At 37.5% G+C, this 23,108-nt stretch overlaps 1 protein-coding gene across 1 annotated transcript; it reads left to right on the top strand.

The window, feature by feature from the left end:
• The first annotated feature begins 1,407 nt into the window (after positions 1-1,407).
• LOC127654397 (regulator of G-protein signaling 5-like) lies at positions 1,408-3,492 on the top strand. The gene is made up of 5 exons (XM_052141555.1): positions 1,408-1,510; positions 1,721-1,810; positions 1,899-1,960; positions 2,337-2,503; positions 2,587-3,492. The coding sequence occupies exons 1-5, from the start codon at positions 1,437-1,439 to the stop codon at positions 2,827-2,829; spliced, it is 636 nt and encodes a 211-aa protein (XP_051997515.1). The 5' UTR covers positions 1,408-1,436; the 3' UTR covers positions 2,830-3,492.
• The last annotated feature ends 19,616 nt before the right edge of the window (positions 3,493-23,108 follow it).

Below are 23,108 nucleotides of genomic sequence, written 5' to 3'. Positions count from 1 at the left end.
GCTCATCGGCTTCCATCGCAAGAGGGTCGGCTGACTGGCTGTGAGGCGAGTCGCCGCCGCCTCGAGCACGGACGGGAATCAACGAGCGTGCTGGGGCGCGGGTGGTCCGAGGGGGCGTACCCGGCGGAGCTGCACCCGCTGCCATCCCCAAATCGCCTCCATCGCCAGCCGCATCGTCCTCAATCCCGTGGGAAGAAGGAGCAATACGGGGGGCGGCTGGATCGCAACGTTGTCATGGTCATGTTCTCGCAGTGAGAACATGAACCATCCACAAATGCAGCCTCGGTGTGATCGCTACCCAGACACACGAGACAGCGCCTGTGGCCGTCGGAAGCGGAGAGCACTCTACCGCACCAGAAACAACACAGGGGTGGAAGGGCATCTTTATAAAGACGCATCCTTAAAAGGACGTTCAACGCCGCTGTGTTTTGCTCTTTTAGAGGAAATTACTCTTTTAAATAAAATCACTCTTTTAGGGAAAAAACTCGTGAGAGTTTTTAAATCTGCACTGTCGATGCGCCCAGGGGCAGGAATGCACAGACGTGCAAACAGGAGAAAGCCGCTGTTGTGCGCCGTGGAATCCAACAGTTATGCAGCAGAGGGATGACAGGAACTCGGTGTGTAGTATGCAGCAGTTGCAGACACGAACCATCGGCTCCAAAGAAATTTTCTGAATGAACTCCCGTATTTGCGCCGCTTAAATACCCGTATGTCCGGTGCGGGACATGCAAATACTGGTTGCCAACTCTCATTGGCCTTTTTTCATAGTTCAGAGGTGAATATCGGCGCTCAAGAGAGACCCCTAGTGTCGCTTCTCTGACACAACGTGGAGAGAGCGACAGAAGGGGAACATGTTTCTGCACTGGAAAAAATAAATAAAGGTTAACTTAAAAACTGTGCTTTGTGCGGTGGTAACATCTAAATTAACTGGTTTTATTCAAGTCATAAATATTCTTTAACATCACTGAATTAACCAGAATACAATGTACATAAGGTTACACCAACTAAACTAATTTTAAGGGTATTAGGTATTAGAGCAGGTATTACAGCAATTGCACATTTTGGTAATAATTACAGGCTACCACTTTTTACAGTGTGGTAAGTCATTACTGTGCACCCCAGAAAATATGAACTTTTTTTCATTTATTTTTTAGAAATAATAATATTTCCTGAACAGAGTATGAGCAATGTAAAAGAACACTGAAATGGCTTTGAACTGGGGCACCTAAATAACAATGCTAAATAATTTAGTTTCAGCAGTGAACTCTCCTGCCTTTTCACATTCACATAAACACTGTTAACACTGGCAGAGAGAGAACTTGTTGATGATTGGCCAATAGGAGAGATGACGCTCTGCTTCCTGCTCTATATAAACTCCCAGATCTCTTTCTGCAGACAGACTGCTGATGCATTTTTCCTAGAGACCACACTGCGTAATGGATAGTTATCTCCCTGCTGGCTTTTCAATGTGCAGAAGAATATCAGGGCTGCCAAACACTTGCCTGGAAAGGTATGTTTTGACATTAGTCAGGGTTTCATGGGCTTTTTGTCATGAATGTTGTAATTTTGAATTGGTGCATCTCAAATTATCTGAATGCTTGAACATATACCACTGCAGTTGTATATCATAAAAGTAGGGGTGATTTTAAATCCTGCTGGAGCTATTTCAAACAGAATAAGAATGTATTGTGTATTAATGATACGTTTTTTCTTACATCAGGGCTAAAAGCTTAAAGGCATGCGTGGGTGGATTTCTGCAGAGGCAAGACTGGAGCATCCTATGCTATTCCTACAAATACAGAAAACCAAGGTACATGCGTACAGAAGCTATTGCTACTGCATTGTTTCATAACTTACCGTTTCTCTTTTACTTCACTAACTGGCCGACATCTTTGCAGGCTGACCATGGAGGAATGTCTGATGTGGAAACAATCTTTAGATAAGCTCTTGTCAAACAAACGTAAGTATAATGTTCAAAGTAGTCACACTATTTCACATTGTGTAAAGTTAAAGATGACAGAGTTGTAAGATTAGAATGCTACTGGATAATGCAAATGGTGTGCAGATTAAATGACTGGACGATACTGTGCCAAAAAGCATTAATGTGTTAGATTGATGTAATCAAGTAAAAAGCAGTTTTACTAATGCCATGTAAGCAAAAAGAGCCAATAAATTAAAAGGATGAGCGCATCCATGAGACTATGGTTTAAATTTAAATGACAGCAAGGTGACTGCAGTGCACAGATGTGCCTATCTGTGTAGGGCACTCTAATCTGATTGGACACATTACACAATTAATCCCATCTCTCTAAACTAAATTTTTCTCCCTCTATCAGATGGACTATATGCCTTCAGAGCTTTCCTGGTATCAGAGTTTAGTGAAGAAAACATTGCCTTCTACCTGGCCTGTGAGGACTACAAAAGAACAAAGTCTGCAGCCAAGATGCCATCCAAGGCAAAAAGGATATACGATGAGTTTATCGGAAGTGAAGCTCCTCGAGAGGTAAAAATGGGAAATCAATCACTGCAGAGTCATTCATATCTCACATATTGTGAATGTTTTAATTTACAAGCTTTTCATTTCAGGTCAACATCGACTATGAGACCCGAGACATCACTCAAGCCAACTTGACATGCCCCACAGCAACCTGCTTTGATATGGCACAGCACCGCATATACATTCTAATGGAAAAAGACTGTTACCCCCGATTCCTCCGATCGGCTGCCTACCGAAACCTTGTCAACCAGATTATGGTTAAGAGCACCAAGGCAAAAACCAAAAAGGCTTTAGTGAATAGGCTCCCACATGAAGAGGAAGAACCCAAATGAAAAACGTGAATCCAAAGAAAGATGTTTTACACAAGATGGCAACTCAAGCTAGAAGTGGAAGAGGTCAGTGTGGATCCTAAAAATGGCTGCTTGAAACAGTCGGGGGGCCATGATGTGAAGATTGACGGAAGTAATTTGCGAACTGCATCTTGGAATCAGTTTATTATTGCATCCCCAGACCCCCTTAAAATAGACAAATAGGGAACAGACAAGCTGCTTGTGGAGAGAATTGCATACATATGTGCATCTACACATACAACTGTACTCAGCACAAAGGGGATGCAGATAGGACTCTACCGAAGCATGCATGGGAACATAAACAAATAGCATACTTTCTTACAACAAACCACTTGTGTTGTAAAGTTTATGAAATGGAGAAAAGTATTTTCATATTTATATATTAATTTGTCCTTTTTTTTTAAGTATTGTGGTGGTATCATGGTACAGTGACCATATCGGATGATCCATGATACTGTATGATTACCATATTCAAATACCAGTATATTTACTTTGTACTCCAAAGTACTTCAAATAATACCATCATGAAAACAACATGGTATTCCAATGGTAACATGTCCACAAAAACAAAAATGGGGATACTGTTACTTGCTTGTGACAATCTGCCTGTACTGCCATGAACCATATTTTTAAATGTTCAAAGTTGGTGTGCAAATATTTATTTTAAGTTATTGTTAAATTAAAGTGAAAAAACATGAAATTAAAGTTCTAATGTGCTTTGACATCTTGTGTTTGTCTTTTTTTAGACTTGAACAAGGTCAAGCGAGAAACTGAGAATGAAGTAGCAAAAACCAAGCTGGCACAGCTTTAGGTCATGTTAGACACCAATTTAAATGGAATATTTTTTCTAACAACATGGCATTTATGAAGAAATTAGAACTAACATATATGGCATTGATCCCAGAATCAGACACCTTGAGGTAAACAGGCTTGTTATGCACATGACTGACCAGACTTAACAGAGTTTGTTTCTTTCATTTTTAACCATCAATGCTCACAAGCAAAGAACAGCCTGAGGGGTAGGTTTACATTGTTGCCAAGGCAACTGTTTGAGCCTGGTAGCCAAAGCTGTCCACAAGATTCTCTCAGCTCATGCTTAAGCCATATTTCCTGCTAAAAATAATTATAAAGTTCGTCGGCCAGCTAAAAAAATCAAATACCATACCAGAAAAGAGGAAATGCATTTGATAAGACATTTACGTCTTTGTCTGAGCTGTAATAAAGGTATGTTAAACTTTGTGTTTGCTTATTCATGTAATGAAATAAATGTAGGTGTTGTTTAAAGGGAGTTGTACGAGGGTGGCTGTTATTATATTTTATAAGCAAATCTTGCTTGTAAAATATAATAACAGCCACCCTCATACAACACATTTTAAATTAGGATTTGTAAATCATGTCATTGGCACATATACACTGGACTATGTGACCTCCTAGAGAGTAATTGCATGAATATCATTATTAATCCACTAAAGCTATAACAATTTGTGGACAAAATATGATTCTACTGTAGATTAGAGCATTTACAGTGAATATTTTGATTTAATTCACTAAGTGGGGGCTAGAAGATGGTCTAATATACACCATATTTTCAACACAGCTATGGAACATTAAACCTGTGGCTTTTATTTAGTCTATGTGTATTCAAACTGGGTTCAGATGCTCCTGTTGATTAAAGAGGGGATACATGTACTTGAGTGTAGTGATCCAGTGGTTATTTGATCTAAAATAGGATGACTTTGATTATCAAAAGATAAATGGCATAGGCTAAATTATGGAAGTTATGCAAGAGAGTAACATCAGTAGGCTATGGGGATTACAATCCACAAGCATGCAATACAAATATGGGAATCAATTTTCATCATGGTAACAGCAAGGAAATAAACTATATAATTTATAGTACATTTGTTTTATGAATAAGATTATCAGGATTTCTTTGTTTATTTATTTGTTTATTTAGCTTATTCTCTTATTCTCTAAAAATTGCAACTTCTGTAATCAATACAAAAAATTATGGGAATTTACAATTCCCATTGTTTTTAATGTTGATTCTTATTACCTTAATACAGTCATTTTGTACTGTTTTTCTTTTTTTATGTAATGTATTTTTTTTACTACAAATCAGTGAAAATTAAAAGGCAGTTTCAGGGGAGAACTATTTCGATGTATAAATACTCTACTTACTAATATATATATATATATATATATATATATATATATATATATATATATATATACACACTCACCTAAAGGATTATTAGGAACACCATACTAATACTGTGTTTGACCCCCTTTCGCTTCAGAACTGCCTTAATTCTACGTGGCATTGATTCAACAAGGTGCTGAAAGCATTCTTTAGAAATGTTGGCCCATATTGATAGGATAGCATCTTGCAGTTGATGGAGATTTGTGGGATGCACATCCAGGGCACGAAGCTCCCATTCCACCACATCCCAAAGATGCTCTATTGGGTTGAGATCTGGTGACTATGGGGCCATTTTAGTACAGTGAACTCATTGTCATGTTGAAGAAACCAATTTGAAATGATTCGAGCTTTGTGACATGGTGCATTATCCTGCTGGAAGTAGCCATCAGAGGATGGGTACATGGTGGCCATAAAGGGATGGACATGGTCAGAAACAATGCTCAGGTAGGCCGTGGCATTTAAACGATGCTCAATTGGCACTAAGGGGCCTAAAGTGTGCCAAGAAAACATCCCCCACACCATTACACCACCACCACCAGCCTGCACAGTGGTAACAAGGCATGATGGATCCATGTTCTCATTCTGTTTATGCCAAATTCTGACTCTACCATCTGAATGTCTCAACAGAAATCGAGACTCATCAGACCAGGCAACATTTTTCCAGTCTTCAACTGTCCAATTTTGGTGAGTTCTTGCAAATTGTAGCCTCTTTTTCCTATTTGTAGTGGAGATGAGTGGTACCGGTGGGGTCTTCTGCTGTTGTAGCCCATCCGCCTCAAGGTTGTGCGTGTTGTGGCTTCACAAATGCTTTGCTGCATACCTCGGTTGTAACGAGTGGTTATTTCAGGCAAAGTTGCTCTTCTATCAGCTTGAATCAGTCGGCCCATTCTCCTCTGACCTCTAGCATCAACAAGGCATTTTCAGCCCACAGGACTGCCGCATACTGGATGTTTTTCCTTTTCACACCATTCTTTGTAAACCCTAGAAATGGCTGTGCGTGAAAATCCCAGTAACTGAGCAGATTGTGAAATACTCAGACCGGCCCGTCTGGCACCAACAACCATGCCACGCTCAAAATTGCTTAAATCACCTTTCTTTCCCATTCTGACATTCAGTTTGGAGTTCAGGAGATTGTCTTGACCAGGACCACACCCCTAAATGCATTGAAGCAACTGCCATGTGATTGGTTGATTAGATAATTGCATTAATGAGAAATTGAACAGGTGTTCCTAATAATCCTTTAGGTGAGTGTATATATACATATATATTTCACTTTGCGATGAGAACATCATAATGACCATCTTTTTTTGCATTGTGGTACTGCGAATGTTAATGGCCCTAAAAATGGCTTAATTTCCTATATGCAAAATATCATTTCATATCAGTTACTGTTGATTTTAGAGTGCAGTAGGACCAGGATCTTTTCTTGACAGACTTTGTGAGAATCACCCATTTAGTTACAATAAACAAGTATTTAGGTCAAATTGTAATGGAAAGAAGTTAGTGAGGTATGATTTAATATGTAGTTAATTTTGCATTGGCTATTTACATTAAATTCATCCAACCAATGTTATATCTTGCTATGCAATCTGGTTAACATTGCTCAAATTGTTTACTATGATTTTATAGTCAATGTATTCAGATATTGCAATTTCCTCTTAAGACTTTTACAACCGCCCTTTGCCTTTTAAAAAACGATGCTGAATGTGAGATACAAATGTAACAGCCACGCATTGCCACTGAATGAATACTATCTACTTGGGTCTTTAATTTGATAGCCAAGCCTACCACCTTATTCATCAGAAGAGCCAATGTTACATGGCCTATTCACAAACTTCCAATCCATCAGACCTCAAAGCAAATGTTGTCATGTTTGATGGCCCACGTCTTCTGAAAACTTAAATAACAGTGAGCATGAAGAGTCAGATAGTATCATCAAGGTTAGCAATGCCTCCACCGCACCCATCTCAATACAGAGAGACACAGTGATGCCTCAATGCTTGGGCCTCAAACCTAACTTTGATGCACAATAATCATTAAGTGAAAATAAATACCACCTTGATGAAGCTTTTCTCACATGTTTTTTTTTTTCCAGGATCACATTGTAGAGCATACGTGTTTACATCCTACATATGTAACTGTGTCATTTACACAGACTCACAATTTGTGCAGTACTGTGTCTCAGATATATTAGATCTGAATAAAAAAAAAATTACTTTACACTAGTAAAATTTGTGGTGGTGTATCTTTACAGGGAATGTTGCAGTGTATTTGATCCTGCTTGCAAGTATTTATGCAACATTGCCTCCTAGTGTGCGATGAGCAACAACACATACCAGGATTAATATGTAACAGGATAGCTATCCACAGCATAAATATTACATTTTTTTGTAAAATGTCTTTGCTGGCAAACCCATGAGTCGATGAGAGGGTTACTGGTAATATTAAATGTTCAAATACTTGGGAAAAAATTAATGATGGTTGGCTTTTCTTGTGCTCTTCCTTCTGTGTTCTGGATTGATTCATTTTTCTGCAATATTACCCAATGCTGTATCTCATGGATTTATATCCCACTCACAGACACTGTGAATTGGATTCCAGTCTAACTTGTGCAATTGCATCCAATTCTAAGACTCATAGAATTGTATCAAAAAGTGGGAATCATGATCATGATATTTATCTTCAGAAGCCCTCTCTGCAAACTAGGCTGAAAATATACGTACATAGAATGTTTTTCCCAAAGGGCCCCTTTAATACAAATATGTCATGAAGCTGTGCCATAATACACCTACACACCCTTGAGAAACAAGCCTTGACAAATATTTATCACAAAGAGTCTTTGGGATTATCATGTTACATTGTTGTATGCTTGTACACACCACTACACATGAGTAAACACTACTCGAATGCCCACAACCCTAGTCAGGTAGTGGAGTCTATGGTCGTGGCTTTCAACTGGTTTTGCTTTAGATTCTCAGATTTTACATTTGATATCAGGTGGAGACAGACTGCTGGACTGGTAATCTGGTTTACTGGGCATTTTCCCGGTGGGCCAACGCACTTTGGGTCCAATCAGGGGAGGACTGGCCATCGGGAGAACCAAAGGGCCCAGTGGGTCGGCCGCGAAACGGGCCGAATGCCCGCGATAGGCATAAATGAGCCGCCGCGTTATGCAGACAGCGTAGCACAGTGAGGGATAGACTTGCGGTCTCAGAAATGGGATGTAATGTTGTTTAACTGTTTTTGATTGTTCTGTGGACAAATGATTTAAAAATAAGCCTCTTTCCATAGACATTTCAGTAGACAAAAACTCCAGAAAGCACGAGTTGTAAAAATTAGATATCTAGTAGCTTTATACAACTTTATACATTGCATGCCACTAAAGAGACAGTAAAACTTACCCTCACAGCTTAATTTTCTGTCCCATCACAAAAACTAAAGGTGCACACTGTAATTTGTTTGTGCATGTTGTCTTGGACTGATACTGACACCTAGTGGTGTGGATGCAGCATCATTCAAAATTGCAATAGTTTTCAGTTACTTTATGCCATTTTGTAGATTTACACTATTCAGTCAGCCATGATTAATTCAATCCATTAGTGAAAATATCCAACAACAGGGCTCAGTTTAAGCGAGTAGTATTCAGCTGGTCTTGAGATCCTAATGTGTTGGCCCCCATGGAGGGACACTCTCCTTGACGATTTAAAAAGCTTTTATAAAGTTACTAAAATGATTCAAGTCAGTGGTCATGATTTTAAACATATGTTTTCAAATTACAATTCACTGATTCTTGAGATAAGGGACAAAACATGTCTTACATAAATAAGTCATCTTTATGTTAAAATTATATTTTCTGTAAATAAAACTGGCAATCAAAGTTGTGTCCTCCCTTTGCGTCAACTTTTTAAATAAATCAAGACAATGTCATGGTCAGCTATAAATCTGAGAACCACTTTCCCACATCTCATGGTGGATTGAAAGTAGGACACATAATCAGGTAAGTAAAAAAAAAAAAAATCTTTTTTTTAAAAAAACAATGTTTAAGTCTCTGCGGTCACAGCAACAATGTCAAGTCTGTCATTCCCATTATGATAAGTAAAGTAGAGGCAGCTTCAACTGGGGAAAAATGGCTTCAGCACATTGTTAAGATGGAAAATATTCAAATTTTGTCAACTCCGTCAGAATTTGCAAAAAAGCATTTTATAACAACCTGTTCCTATACATGGTTCATTAGCTGAGACCTTTGTCTACAAATATATCCATTTCAATTTAATGTAGTATTAAACATTTTAAACTAAGATTTTAAACACATTTTGTCCCCTGTATCAAGAATCAGTGAATTGTTATTTAGGAATAAAGCTATTTTAATTGGTGGTGGGGGGGGGGGGGGGGGGGTACTGAGTGCACCTTTAAAACTGGTTTCAGGTTGACAAATTCACACTAATCCAATCAGGCTTAATTGGTACCATGATGCATCTATTCAACTTTCTCCATCAACTCAGGCTTCGATCATGACTTTAAGATTACATTATGCTCATGCACGTAAATTAGTGACTTCTCGCGAGATTCTCAGTGGGATTTACCTCTCTGCTGAAAGCTGATGACTATGAAAAATAAGAATTTAAATGTGTTTAAACTATGCACAAGATATTGTTTTAAAAAATGTAAAACATTCAAAAGCATTTACACTGCTAAAGAGTTCAGCATGAAATCATGAAGACTTAAAATGCATGACTTACACAGTACAAGGGATAACTGTAAAAGTATGACACAATTAAAGACATTTACACAACAACAAGAAACAACAGCTGCTACAACAGCTCAAGAGGAATGCTGCAAACAAATTCTTACTGTGATAAAAATATATATATAAAACAGCTGGTAAATCAATCCGTAAGTGAATTCATATAGGCCCACACAACCTTATTAATTTTAAAAGCTTAAATGTATTTAAAATAGAAAATATTTTATACTTATTTTAATTGAAAACTTTATATATCATTCAAAACTATTACAAATAAATACAGGCTACTATTGATTTCTAAAGGAATAGAGACTATAAAGATGAATATTCTCCCTAAGTTTATTTTCATTTTCAAACTCTACCAGTTAGTACATCAAAAAGTGTTTTTAAACAATGGGAAAAAAACTGTTTGTAAATATATATGGGATAAAATGAAGTCTAGAATAAGTCTTAAAATTCTGAAGTTCTCAAAAAGGCTTGGAGGACAAGAATTCCCAAACAGAATACATTATTATAAAGCTTCCCAATTTCAACCTATATTGAATTGGATGAATGAAGAATCAACAGTGAAGTGGAGGAAGATGGAAATTTATCAAATGGGGGAACCTATTAGGTTATCCTTGTTACCCAAACAAAGCAACAAATTTAAATCAATAGTTAATATTTGTATTAAGTCATTTTAGAATTTGGTTAAAAAAAACAAACAGTAAAATTAAGAAAGATATAGTTAATTTACAAGAAATTGCTAAAGATCCTGATTTCCTGCCAAAATAGTTTAGATAATGCATTTAAGTTTTGGACAGACAGAGGTCTGAAAAGATAACACCAGCTGTTCACTGATAAAGGAATGGATACCTTTTCAAACCTAGGGGGAAAAAGTATGAGCTTCCAAATTCATATTTATTTAATTAAATACATGTATGAATATATTTATTAACAGAAGTTAAAGAAACTTCTCTGAATAATATTATATGTAGGTGGGAGGATGAATTAAAAATAAAAATTAGTCAGCAAGACTGGGAAGATATATCATATAATACATTCCATACAACTCAATCCAGTATATGCAGGGAATATGCTTGGAAGATACTATTTAGATTTTTTTTAAAACGCCTGTTATTCAACGGTGGCGAATTCTCAGGGCCAGCAAAGGCTTCTCTGCTGGCCTAACATGCCAAATAAATAAATATTTTCATCCTTTCATTCTCAATCACCATGTGTTTTTAATCGCTTTCCACTCTTAATTAATCTACAGACAAATAGAGACAACAAATAGTTTATCCAGTCAGAATTTATTCCTGGATGCTTACAAGTGAAACATGACAGCTGTTTCATAAATCGCATGCCTGAAGCCATGCTCCTTAGCATGTGAGTTTGAGCTCCACCCCCTCGGGCCTTCAGAAATTCCACAGAATCCCTCAACAGTGCAAATGAATGAGCAACTATAGTCAGATTGTCAGATTCGTCAGCCAATCAGATTGATTGATCTGTTCTTGGTGGGTGTGATCTTTAGGATATGCCCTGGTGGAGGCCTTCTAGCTGCCTTTGAGTGACACAATCACGCTTTAAGTGATGTATGTAATTCAAGAGCGAAGAGTAAGATCAAGCCGTCTGATGAGTCGGCTGTCATTGCCATTGAGAAAAAGATCCTTAGGGATTTAAAAAAAGGGGATGTTCTGCATCACCATGTGATTGCTTATTTTATTCAACAGGAAAGGAGGACTGATTTTCACTTCAAGTAAATTGGTAAGTGCTCTTTTGCATTGTTATATCAACATCGGGAGTTTTCGAAATAGGCTGCTTGAGCATGCAGTGTCAGATCAAGTTTTGAAAAGTAGAGCTGCATTCCATTTAACTCGAAAAGTCAGATTTTACAATTTCCTACAAGGAAAAGTGCAATGGAATGCATCTTGAAGTCAGAATTACAACTTTTAGGCTCATGCAGAAATTCTCAACTCGCCGAGATGCAGGGGCATGATGTCACAACATCATGTCGATACTCAGGGCGATATAGAAAGCAAGTGATAAACATTCACTTTATTAAGTAATGTCAATAAAGAGTTCCTTTCCACATTACATGATATTAAAGCTTGTTTAACAAACGCTTGCAGAAACAGGCGTATAACACATTATAATCTCTTTTGATAATCGTACACCTGAAGCACAAATGCTAGCTCTCTAATGAGAGTCAAACCCCTATGCTAACGGAAGTGTTGCTGTTTTGTTTCCTAAAGGTCATCTTCCGAATTTCAGGGAATGGAATGCATTTATGGTCGAAGATATTATGTAGGAATATCCCACATCCAACTTGAATGGAACTCAGCATAACTGTGTACCTTTTCACTTTATTTGAAATAAAATATAACATGTCAATTAATTAATTACACATGTTATTTATAGAATATTTAGTGAATGGTTATTTCAGAAATAAATCATAATTTTTTGAGATGGTATTTAAATAATATCTATATTGTTAATCAGTTGATAGATGGCAATGGTCAGTTTTATTCTTTTTCAGAATTCTCTAGTAAATTAGATTTTGGGGTGTCATTTATATCCTAGTGGTATAAAAATTCCTCTGAAAGGAGAGCAAACCAATCCTATTTCTCTGAATAACACTTCTATTTCAAAAGAAGGAATTCTTATTACTGATGACAAATTCAATAACCACTTTGTTCGCAATCATATCAGCAGAAAATCTATTCCAGCATCTTCCTTTCAATGGATGTTGTTATACAGTGTTAATTTGAATTTGGTCTGGTCTCTTCCCCATAAATATCTATAAAGAAATAAGATAAAAGAAGTCACGTTTAAAATATTACATAGATGCTACCCTTGTAATAGCAGACTCCATAAATATATTCAAAATATTGAGAAGAATTGCACTTTCTGTGACATAGAAGAGACGATTGTTCATCTTTTTAGTGAATGTCTTTGTGTTAAATCATTTTGGAATGAGCTATGTACCTATCTCTCATAAAAAACAAATATCAAAATATGTATAAACATTTATAATATAATTTTTCTTTCTAACAATGCAAATTCACATATCCAGTACATTGTTATACTTGGTACATTTTTTTATACACAAATGCAAATTTTTGGGTATGAATCCGCTATTGTCACTTTTTCTGGTTGATTATAACTTCTATATTATGTCTTTGATGGGCATAAAAAACTCTAAATCATTGCAAAGTAAAAAAAATGCTTTCATTGTTTAACCTTATATAGATTTTTTATTTATTTTTGGCTTTGGTTTTTATTTGATAATTGTTGTATATGTTTTGTTCTTGTTCTGTAACTTTTGACAAAATTTCATGTAAGACGTTTGGCATGAATACAAAATAATAATACAAAAATTAATAAAAAAGATATGGTTATTCAAAATAACATCGTTTATTATTATTATTATTATTATTATTTCTATTTTTTTATGTAAAATATAAACAAAAAGCATAAAAAAGGCTACTATTGATTAATTAAAAAGGGAGCACTTGGAATACTGTATGCAGAAAAAAATGGTATGCAATAATAAGACGTATTTGTTCTTTTTATAAAAGACATATTTTGTGTTCTGCTTATATTATTGCTTATATTATTATAACTTCAAGTAAAATACTGCATGTTCATCTTGAGTCCATGAAAGAAAGAAGGGAGTTGGGTGGCATTCATTCCTTCCTATAGCAATCTTGAGCCTTTAATATTTTAAAAATTATAATTTTATTGCAGGTATCATATTAATCCATTTTACGTGCTGTTTTATTAATAGCCTAATATATTTTCAAATATATTTTATGCTATGTCTAAAGAGGGTAAATGAAAAGCAATTACATTTGAAATAAAATACAGCACTCTATCTTCTGAAAATATACATTTATACTCTCAAATAAATAATTTATAATGAAGAGTCTATTTAGTCTAGCGTAAATTGCTATGTTATGAACACCGCTAAACAGACCAACTTTCATGGTACCTAAAACCTGGGGTTGAGGCAAGCTAAACTAAAACTTACCTAGCTAACTTCCGAAACCGGATTCATGGCCTCTGCTGTCTACTGCACGTCCATGCATTTTCATCTCTGCGTCAGCAGAGGGCGGCATATGTCAACGATGGCAACATCATCGAACACGCAAAGTCAAGGAACTAGGCTATTTTGTCAGCACATTTAAAATCCACTGAAGATCTGAACCCGCCATTTTATGAGAAAATCATTCAGATTCACACGTGTTTCTGTAGTTGGTGCAGTCTACTGAAGGAGTTGATTGCCATTCATTAGTCCAATGAGTGAGTGTTTGACTAATGAGCACAATGTCTGAATTACAGAGATTAACTTGAAAATCTGCTCATAGTTGTCCTGTAAAAACATTATCTACAGTCGGATGTCATTGTTATGGTGCCAAACAATTGTTGAAGAGGTTGCATGGCAACAACATGATCACACGTGAAGTCATCTTGAAGTTTCTGATAGTTTTGTACCCTGTTATCGGCAGTTGTATGCCGACGCGCTGATATGTAGCATACTTATCAGACATGTTTGTAGTGGTTTCAATGTGTTTACCTTTCCATCTGGGATGACTTCAAAGCCAGGCAGTAACCACGTTTGAATAATCAATGATGAGCATGATTCGGAGATTTCACTTTTCCCTCTAACATTACTTTTTATTATACTAATGGTTAAGGTAAGGTCGGGGTTGGGTTGGGGGATAGTATCTATAAATATATACTTTTCTCTCCATTGTTTAATGTCCTGTAAAGCTGAAAACAATTTGCTTCACTACTAGCTTTTGGTGACCCCTCTTGGACATAAATGTAGCTCACACATGCCCATATACCCTACAACACGCTTTGGCCACTGGGGACGTTTTTCGAAATTTCAGTCAACGAATACCAATATTGACTAAAGGAAAGTCGGTCGACTCTTTCCGATTTCACTTTTAGATCAGGGAAATGACAAACTGATTTTCCATGTCTGTGTCAGCAGAGCATACATAAAACAATGAATGATAGAGCATGACAAAGTTTTGTATGCTAATTCAGCAGCTAGGCCTACTGTGGATCAGTAGTTACTGATTTAGATTTTTTTGATGGCCTCAATTTTTCCTTCACGTGTTTCCTTTTATTAGTTTTGACACATTAACTAGAAGCATGTGAAAATGGATGGACATTGTCAAAATAATTGAGGCACTCCTTTGATAGACCCTTGGAAGACCCTTTGGGAGCAGTATATACAGAGGGACGTTGTGAACACACACTGAGAAGCAGTCCCTTGGTGCTGATAAAATGAGTATTCCAGGAAGACGCTTCAAATCAGGCACTGTCCGTCCCATCATGTCACTTCTGTTTATGACATAGTTCTCCAAGACTTCCAACCACTGCTTCAGAGTCATCAATTTCACCTTCTGACTGCATATCATCAGTATTATCCTGACTGTTTGAGTGTATTGAACTGTATGATGTCATGTTAAACTGGAAACACCAAATTTGTTACCTCATGCCACCACAGAACAATTTTTATATGAATTTATAATCAAGGTTTTAATCAAACTAATATCAATGGGACAGTCTTCACTGCTTTGCTCTCAAAGCGTGGGAAACTGCTTGCTGCTGGTCCCCTGTGAAAAAGAAAAATTGTTCTGTCCACTGACCTTGTTCCATAGGGCTTTGGACCCTCCGTCTCCTGTGAATTAGACTTTCACAGACAGTCCTGCAGATCAACTTAAATTTTTCATATCTATTATGTCATCATTGGAGGTATGGAATTTTATTATTGCAATGGGAATTTCAAATAGTTCCAAATTAAACCTATAAGTAAAATTATTAGTTAATTTTGTGCTCTTCCGAACCATTTTATATATTTTATTTGGGGAGGAATTTAGTTTTCCACAAATAGCATAGTAGGGTTGTTCATCCTTAGTGTTTTTCATACTGAAAGCAGGGATCAATAAATTGATAAATGCTTCTCTTTACCCTATCCAGAAATGATTTCATGTTGCCTTTGGAAATTGTGCCCAAAAGAAGAGAAGACTTAAAAAAGAACTAAAATATGGCATGGAACACAAATGCATTCCAGATGTTGGTAGCTTTACAAAGTCCACATGTTTCATATTCATCTCTGTCGCTATTAAACAAGAAATGCTACGTAAAAAATGTAATTCAGCACTGCCTGTTGCCCTCTTGAGTATGGCACTGATTTGTATTGCCCCACCTTTGATCTTACCTCAAAACTCATCCATTTGACCACATAGCCATCATTAAACCATATTGAGTAAAAAGTGCATTGCTGATCTTCTCATCAGAACTCATCCAGGAAATTTTTGATCACAATAAATGTTCAACCTGCTTTGGCTTTAGGAAGCATAATTGAGAACATAGGCTGTTTGAAAAACTGCTTTAAAGATATGCTTCATCATCAATAGCATGTAATTGAGCTGTACACACTGAGGGTGAAATCCCATGGTGATGAGGCGCAACAGAGAAAGCCGTCCATTTCATAGGTCAAATGTGAATCACCAAAAATGCCATTATACAAATAGAAATATCTGGCTAGTTCCCCATTTCCTTTCAATTTCAGCCAAAGATTGTAGATTAGGGAGGTCTATAGGGTGGGAGATATTTATATTTCCCCACAGTGAGATTGTTGCTCAAACATAAGCCTTCCGTTTTGCTGACTATCTCTTGATGATCTAGGAGAGCTAATCCTGATGGCACAGATTTTCCATGATGGATTAGCTTCAACATCAAGTTTAGTTTGGCATTTCTTTATCATGCAAATTGAAGGCTTTCGCTTGCATAGTTGCACATACTGGACATTATCAGAAGGACATTCTCTGTCTGCATCATTAACATTGTCAAATGTGCTGAAGAAGTTATTCATTTAAATCTTATACAGATGAGATAAGTATAGGAATAGACCATGCATATTTGTATCACCACAGAATAATGGAAATCCAAAATAAATAATTTATTTCAGTTAGTGGTTTTATGACAGCCGCAACTCAATTAAAATTACACTATGTACTTCATGCTGTCTCAATGTATAATCTACTAATGCACCTTATAAAATAATTACATAAAATGTATATGATATAATATAATGTATAATAATTTATCAAAAAGGCTGACTTACACTATTCTCAGTTTTTATACATTTGTTTGTCTAAGTGAGGAGACTGGGTTTAAGGCCACGTTATTTGTACTATTTGTCCTGTAATCTCAGTTTACAGTTATGTAATGGCTCAAATTAATTCAAAGCAAATAATTTATGCACAGGATTCTTCCATTAGTAAGCTCGGGTCCCCCGGAAAAGCCTTTGCAAATAAACGATTTAAAGTAATCAGTTTATGGTGCTGCGGGAACATAATATTAATTTCCTCTCAAGTGGCTTGTGCTGGTGTGCTGCATGAAGACAAACTCTCAGAGGCATCCAGCCACTGCCTGTGCCCTGCACTGTCAAATTTATGTTGACAGAAGTTGCCATAAAGATCATAGCAAAACTATTCAGATGGTTTGAATATATCCTGAATATATGAAACTTTTAAATTATATTCATCCAGTCCTTGATATTCTGTTTATATTCAGAGGTAATGTGAGTGATATGCGGTTCAGTACTTGGCCTGAAAGAGCCGGCCATTTTCATGTGAGCTTTTCAAACGTCTGCTCATCACCAGGGGTGTCCCCCTGCAGTAGCAGCACTGGCTCCGCCATGTCGTAGAGACCCCCATAGGAAGCAGACGTGCCCTATCTCACGACCTGCCGTCAAGAACCCGAGGAAGGTTTCTAGGTGCCCCTGAGATGGGCGGAGGTACGTGGAGACCTGCTGCAGGCCTAGAAATGGTAAGCAGACCACTTCATCCCCTGGTGGAGGGCCGGGAGGAGACTCCTTTGTTGCCTTTTCTTTGATTCGCCGCATGCCCGAAAGGCTGCTGTACCCACATTTTCAGAAAAGGAGTAATTTGCTCATTTCCTGGGTCACACACCCGGTGTTTATGGACATCGTTATTGTGATCGCCAGACACAGTACATTTATGGCAGGCACAATGCTGCGGAGGTGGGCCCTCCGTCCCTGCGTGCCCTTCTGTGGTACAACACACCCATGCCTGGGCGGTTGTGATGGATTATGAGCATGGTTCCCTCCTCCCCCATCGCTGACCTGTCCTATGGTGGGTACCCGGAGCCAGGAAAGTGCTTTGATGTCCCCAGACTCCGCATGGTCACGAGTTCAGGGTCCGAAACCCCTCGACGTGCGCCTCTGGCTCCGCCACGAGGCCCCACCCGCCAGTACGTCCAATGCGATTGTCTCTTGGGCCACCTCGTCCAGAGCTTGGGGGCGTGGCATGCGCTCACCAACCCATCACAATGGCTGTCTGGGACTGTCCGTCTTCACAGAAGTCACAGAGGCAGCCTTTGCCCCGCTATGGGAAGTGGGCGTCTGCATCCTCAACTGTCTCTACAACTGGCTGGCTCTAGCTCACTCTCAAGACTTGTTGTGTGTGCGCAGGAACCTGGTGCTCAGGCACCTCAGCCTGTTGGGGCTTCAGGTCAACTGTGAAAAGAACAAGCTCTCCCCGGTACAGAGCACCTCTTTTCTTGGGTCTCTAGGATGGCCTATGCAGCCAGTGCTTAACTGCTTGAAATTGCTGGCCCCCCACCTTGAGGGTGTACTTGGCCGCTATGGCGGCGCACCACAAAGCAGTTGATGGTAGGTCTCTCGGAAAGCATGAACTGAACATCAGGTTCCTTAGACGCACGAGGAGGCTGAACCCTCCTAGACCATGCCTTGTTCCCTCATGGGATCTCTCCATGGTCTTGCGGGGTACCCCATTTCAGCCCTGGAGTCAGTTGAACTAAAGGCGGTCTCTTGAAGACTGCCCTCCTGACTGAGCTCTGAGGTTCTACAATCTCCAGGTTGGGCTTTGTCCCGTGTGTTGTCAGGTACAAACATGTTTGCGGGACAACTGGGGTGTACCGCTTGGGTATAGCACCCTCCTGGAGGGGGAGACATGCGCTTTTTACCAGCAATGTTCATGGGTCCCATTGGCCTTTTCTCAATGGTGTTTGGGGTGTTTGGGGCTCCCAAGAGCACAAGTGGTGTTTGGGGCTCCCAAGAGTGACCCCTAGTGTCACTACATCGAGACAATGTCCCTGTTTGACAATTGTCCAATGACAATTCCCTCCATCAGGGAATGGAGGTTACGAAAGTAACCAGGACGTTCTGAGCAACCAAAACAACTGTGTGAACGTGGATAGTCACAGTGTTCTCAATTATAGTACTTGTCTCACTGCAACAAATGTGGCAATTTATGTAGCTGAATGTAGTTACTACTGTGTTTAAAAACATTGCTCTGTTGTCTTAACCAGTGGCTTAACCAGTGTCATGAGTTTGAGTTTGCTACTCAACCAGTAGCAAATGGGGGAGTGTTAGGGAAACATGTTTGGAAACACTCATTATTATTGCAGCTTTGTTTGGTGATACTAGTGCCACAGAAATTACACACTTCACCTTTAACGTATGCAAGAATGTCCTCATTTTGATTTCAATCTTTTATCCTCTAACTTTACATGATAGGCTCTATATGTCATGTGTGTGCTAAGTGCAGTGCTACATGCAACAACCATGCACTATGTCTTATCCAGTTTTCATTTCATCCAAAGCGCAAGTGAGCATGGGTGGGAGTGTTTGTGCTATCTGTGGGTGTATGTGCAATCTGAGTTAGGAATTACGTACTACCCATACTATTCTTACTACTTCTGGCATATGTGTCTATGGCAGAAATAGTATGAGAAATATAGTAGTATGCAATTCCAAACTGAACCTAAGTTTTTAGCTGGCTCTTACTCTTTCCATTGGTCACAGTATTACTTGTGTTTTTGGACTCTATACTGACACCTGTCGTCCTGGAAACTGGAAGTTTGTTGACTAAATGCTGCTGCTTTACACCTAATATATTTATGATTTGTTACTTTTAATATATATTTTTATACATCTCATAATACACACATCCCTATAATAATGGACATTTTAGTTTTCAATCCAACAAAATTTTTACGCGTTGTGGTGCACTGGACTGTGCGACTCACAAGCAGCCGCGACTCACAAGCAGGGACCTCATGTTTGAACATTTTATCTTTCCACTTGCTCTCATTCTGTATGGACTGTCTGCTGGATCACACTCCTGTTAATAAATACCATACCATCACTCTGGTCTATACTGTTGACTTGGGCTCCGTTGTTGTTTGTAGAAAGTATATTGTGCTTGTTGTTGTATTATTTGGTTTACTTTTGTTTGCATGACTTTTATGTTTGAGCATTGATTGAAAGCACAATATAAAGTATGTTATTATTACTGCCATTATAAATGGTAGTAACTCAGTCAATTGGCTCAGGGGCAACCAGCTCCATGTAAAATTAAACAGCTTTTTTGGGGGTATCTGATTTTCATTGGGCCTGTTTACACTTGGCTGCTTCATGCGTTTTCACTGATCGGTTAGCTATCTGATCATGAAATGACCAGGTATAAATGCCCTCTAAAAGGCATTTTAGACAGATTGCAATGCGTTCTCTCAAACCACTTCAGGAGGTTGTTTGAGACTCCTTCCATTCATTACTTGGTCAAGTGTATATGCGGCAGTGAGCGCAGCTGAAACGAATGAAAGCATCTTTTGTTCAGTTGGAATCAAATAGTAAATCACATTTTTAAAATTTTCTGCATGGCATTAGCATCACGGAAGTGAACTCTGTGTTATTTGCATATAGCGTGGCAATTGAAGATCAGATTTATTTCCATTTGGAGGAAGCACACTGATGTGGCCAAGAGTAAATGGAATGTGCTTCAATCGAATAACAATCTGATCAGTAAAAACATATGAAGTGCCTAAGTGTAAATAGGCCCTTTCTCAGGTGTGTACAATATTCTCAACATAATTAAAAAAAATGCTATTCATTTCTATATGTGTAAAACTTTTTTAATTAGCAAAAACTTACTTAGTGCATATTTAATGCACAAAAGAACATAAGTCCAAATTTCTATTCTTCTAAATAATTGCATACAAAATTAATTTACACTACCAACTTCTTCTGAATGTGCAGTCTTTTTTTATTTCACTGGTACTTGCCAGGGAACGGACTGTATATTAATATGCAGATGGTGGAATAACCGTAAAGAACCTCAGAATTAAATTGAACTTGACCTAGTCCATTAGCACATTGAACTCGCGATTTTCCCAAACCCACTTGTGCTTAGACTTAGTGCATGCATGAAAATACCAAAACCTTTGGCATATGACTTATCTTATAGTGATGAGCTAAGCACTAGCACTCTTAAAATAAGGCCTGATGTGTTAGACATATAAAATTCATGCCATTCAGGCACTAGTTTACATTTTAATATTTGAAAAATGACAGCATGTAATTATGATACACATTTGAGAAACTACAAGAAAATACAAAAGCAAACCAACAAAACAAGAAAACCAATCTCTACAAAATGGAAGTTTGGTATATTTTTCCTGATAGAATAGCCGATACTCCCATTTTACAATGGCAGCATTAAGTGTTGACATTACCAGCAATGTCATAATGAGGCTGCACGTTCTGCCCTGAACCTTAAGGTGCCTTAAGCAGAAACCCATCGAATGCCAGCAGCTTCATTTTTATCTATGAATTCTACGATCAGCTCAAACTTATTGTCCCACAATGTCATTGATTACCATTGGCTACTTTTGCACTATTCCGAATAGCATACCTGAATAATTATATAATTTCCACGCTTAATATATCTGAAAGTTATATAATGTATAGTTGAAGGGTGTACCTCTATTCTAACACATTGTTTATATTTCGTAAAAATAGATTTTACGGTTATGCAAGATATGGAAGCCATATGCTACCCAGATAAAAATACTGTATGCCTAATGGCATATTTTATTAATGGCCCATTATTTGAAGCGTGACAGCGTGCTGTATGCTCCCATTATGACACTAAAGAAAATATTAGTTTGATGATAGGTTGGAAGTTCTGCCCTGAACCTTAAGGTGCCTTAAGCAGAAACCCATCGACTGCCATCTGCTCCATTTTTATCTATGAATTCTACGATCAGCTGAAACTCATTGTCTCAGAATGACAATGACATGTGCCTCATGGCATATATTATTAATTGCCCATTATTTGTAGCGTGACCGTGCTGTATGCTCTCATTTTGGCATTAAGGAAATTATTAGGTTGGTGATAGGTTGGTTTTGACAGGTTAATATTTTATATTCAAAATGTGAAAGTTTTAAAGGAAAAAAATATTAATTTAAATAATTGTTAAGCCTCTCTCGTCAACCACAACAACAACATTGACAACAGCTTGTGTAGCCCTATTGTATTTTACGCTTATTTTCATTGCACCATTTGTTGGTTTTTCTTAAGTTTTTTGCAACTGCACAAAGAATGTTCTAGCAAATCCATGTAATTGGGAGTTTGTTTACTTGCCTTCAGAGAGGACAATACTGCATCCAAATTTTCTATTATCATTATTTTCTGTCTGTCACACAGAAGTTTCCACCCAAGACATCGTTTTAATAATATAAGAAGTGTATCCCTAAAAACATTCTTAATTTTTTTTTTAAAGCTAAATGCAATGTTCCTTCAAGGATGGATCTTTAAAAAAAAAGATCCCTTAATGATGTTGATATGATGTTAAACAGCAAAATATGGTTTAACAATATATTGTTTTGGCCTAAAAACCCATAAACCTTTTTAAAGGCATATGTTTTTTAACTGTATAGGTAAATTATTTTACTTTATGGGTACAAAATAAATAAATACATTATTGATTAACATTTTTAATACTGTACTGTAGGCATCCCTCTTTTTTTATTCATATATACTGGAGTTACATTCTTAAACTCTACAATTTTGAATAATATTATAACAAATAGAGTTACACTTCAGGTACAGTTGGTATGACTGTTAGTTTAACATTCTTTGCTTGTTCATTCTGTTAACAAATTAATAAATAAATTAAATGTTGTACTGTATGTTTTAGACCAGAAACCTAAACATTCAGTGTATGTGACACTACCACTACACTACCACTTACTAAGAAAGCAGCCTTAAAGAAGGTGAACTACACTTTTAACATGGGCTGTATGTATTAATTTTACAAAACAGCTTTTCTTGTTTCTATAATACAAATTTGGCAGTGTTTTACTATATATAGATTTAGATCTGTCTAGATCAAAAATATTGTGCGCTAATGTATCAGTGCTTTGGCAAGTTTAAAATTTCCTCTCCCTTGATGATTATCTCCAGAGCTCTCCCGCCTCCCATT

Source organism: Xyrauchen texanus, chromosome 13 (genome assembly GCF_025860055.1).
Source record: "Xyrauchen texanus isolate HMW12.3.18 chromosome 13, RBS_HiC_50CHRs, whole genome shotgun sequence".
NCBI lineage: Eukaryota > Metazoa > Chordata > Actinopteri > Cypriniformes > Catostomidae > Xyrauchen > Xyrauchen texanus.
Note: the sequence above shows the minus strand (reverse complement) of the source record. Positions and strands in the feature narration are given on the sequence as shown.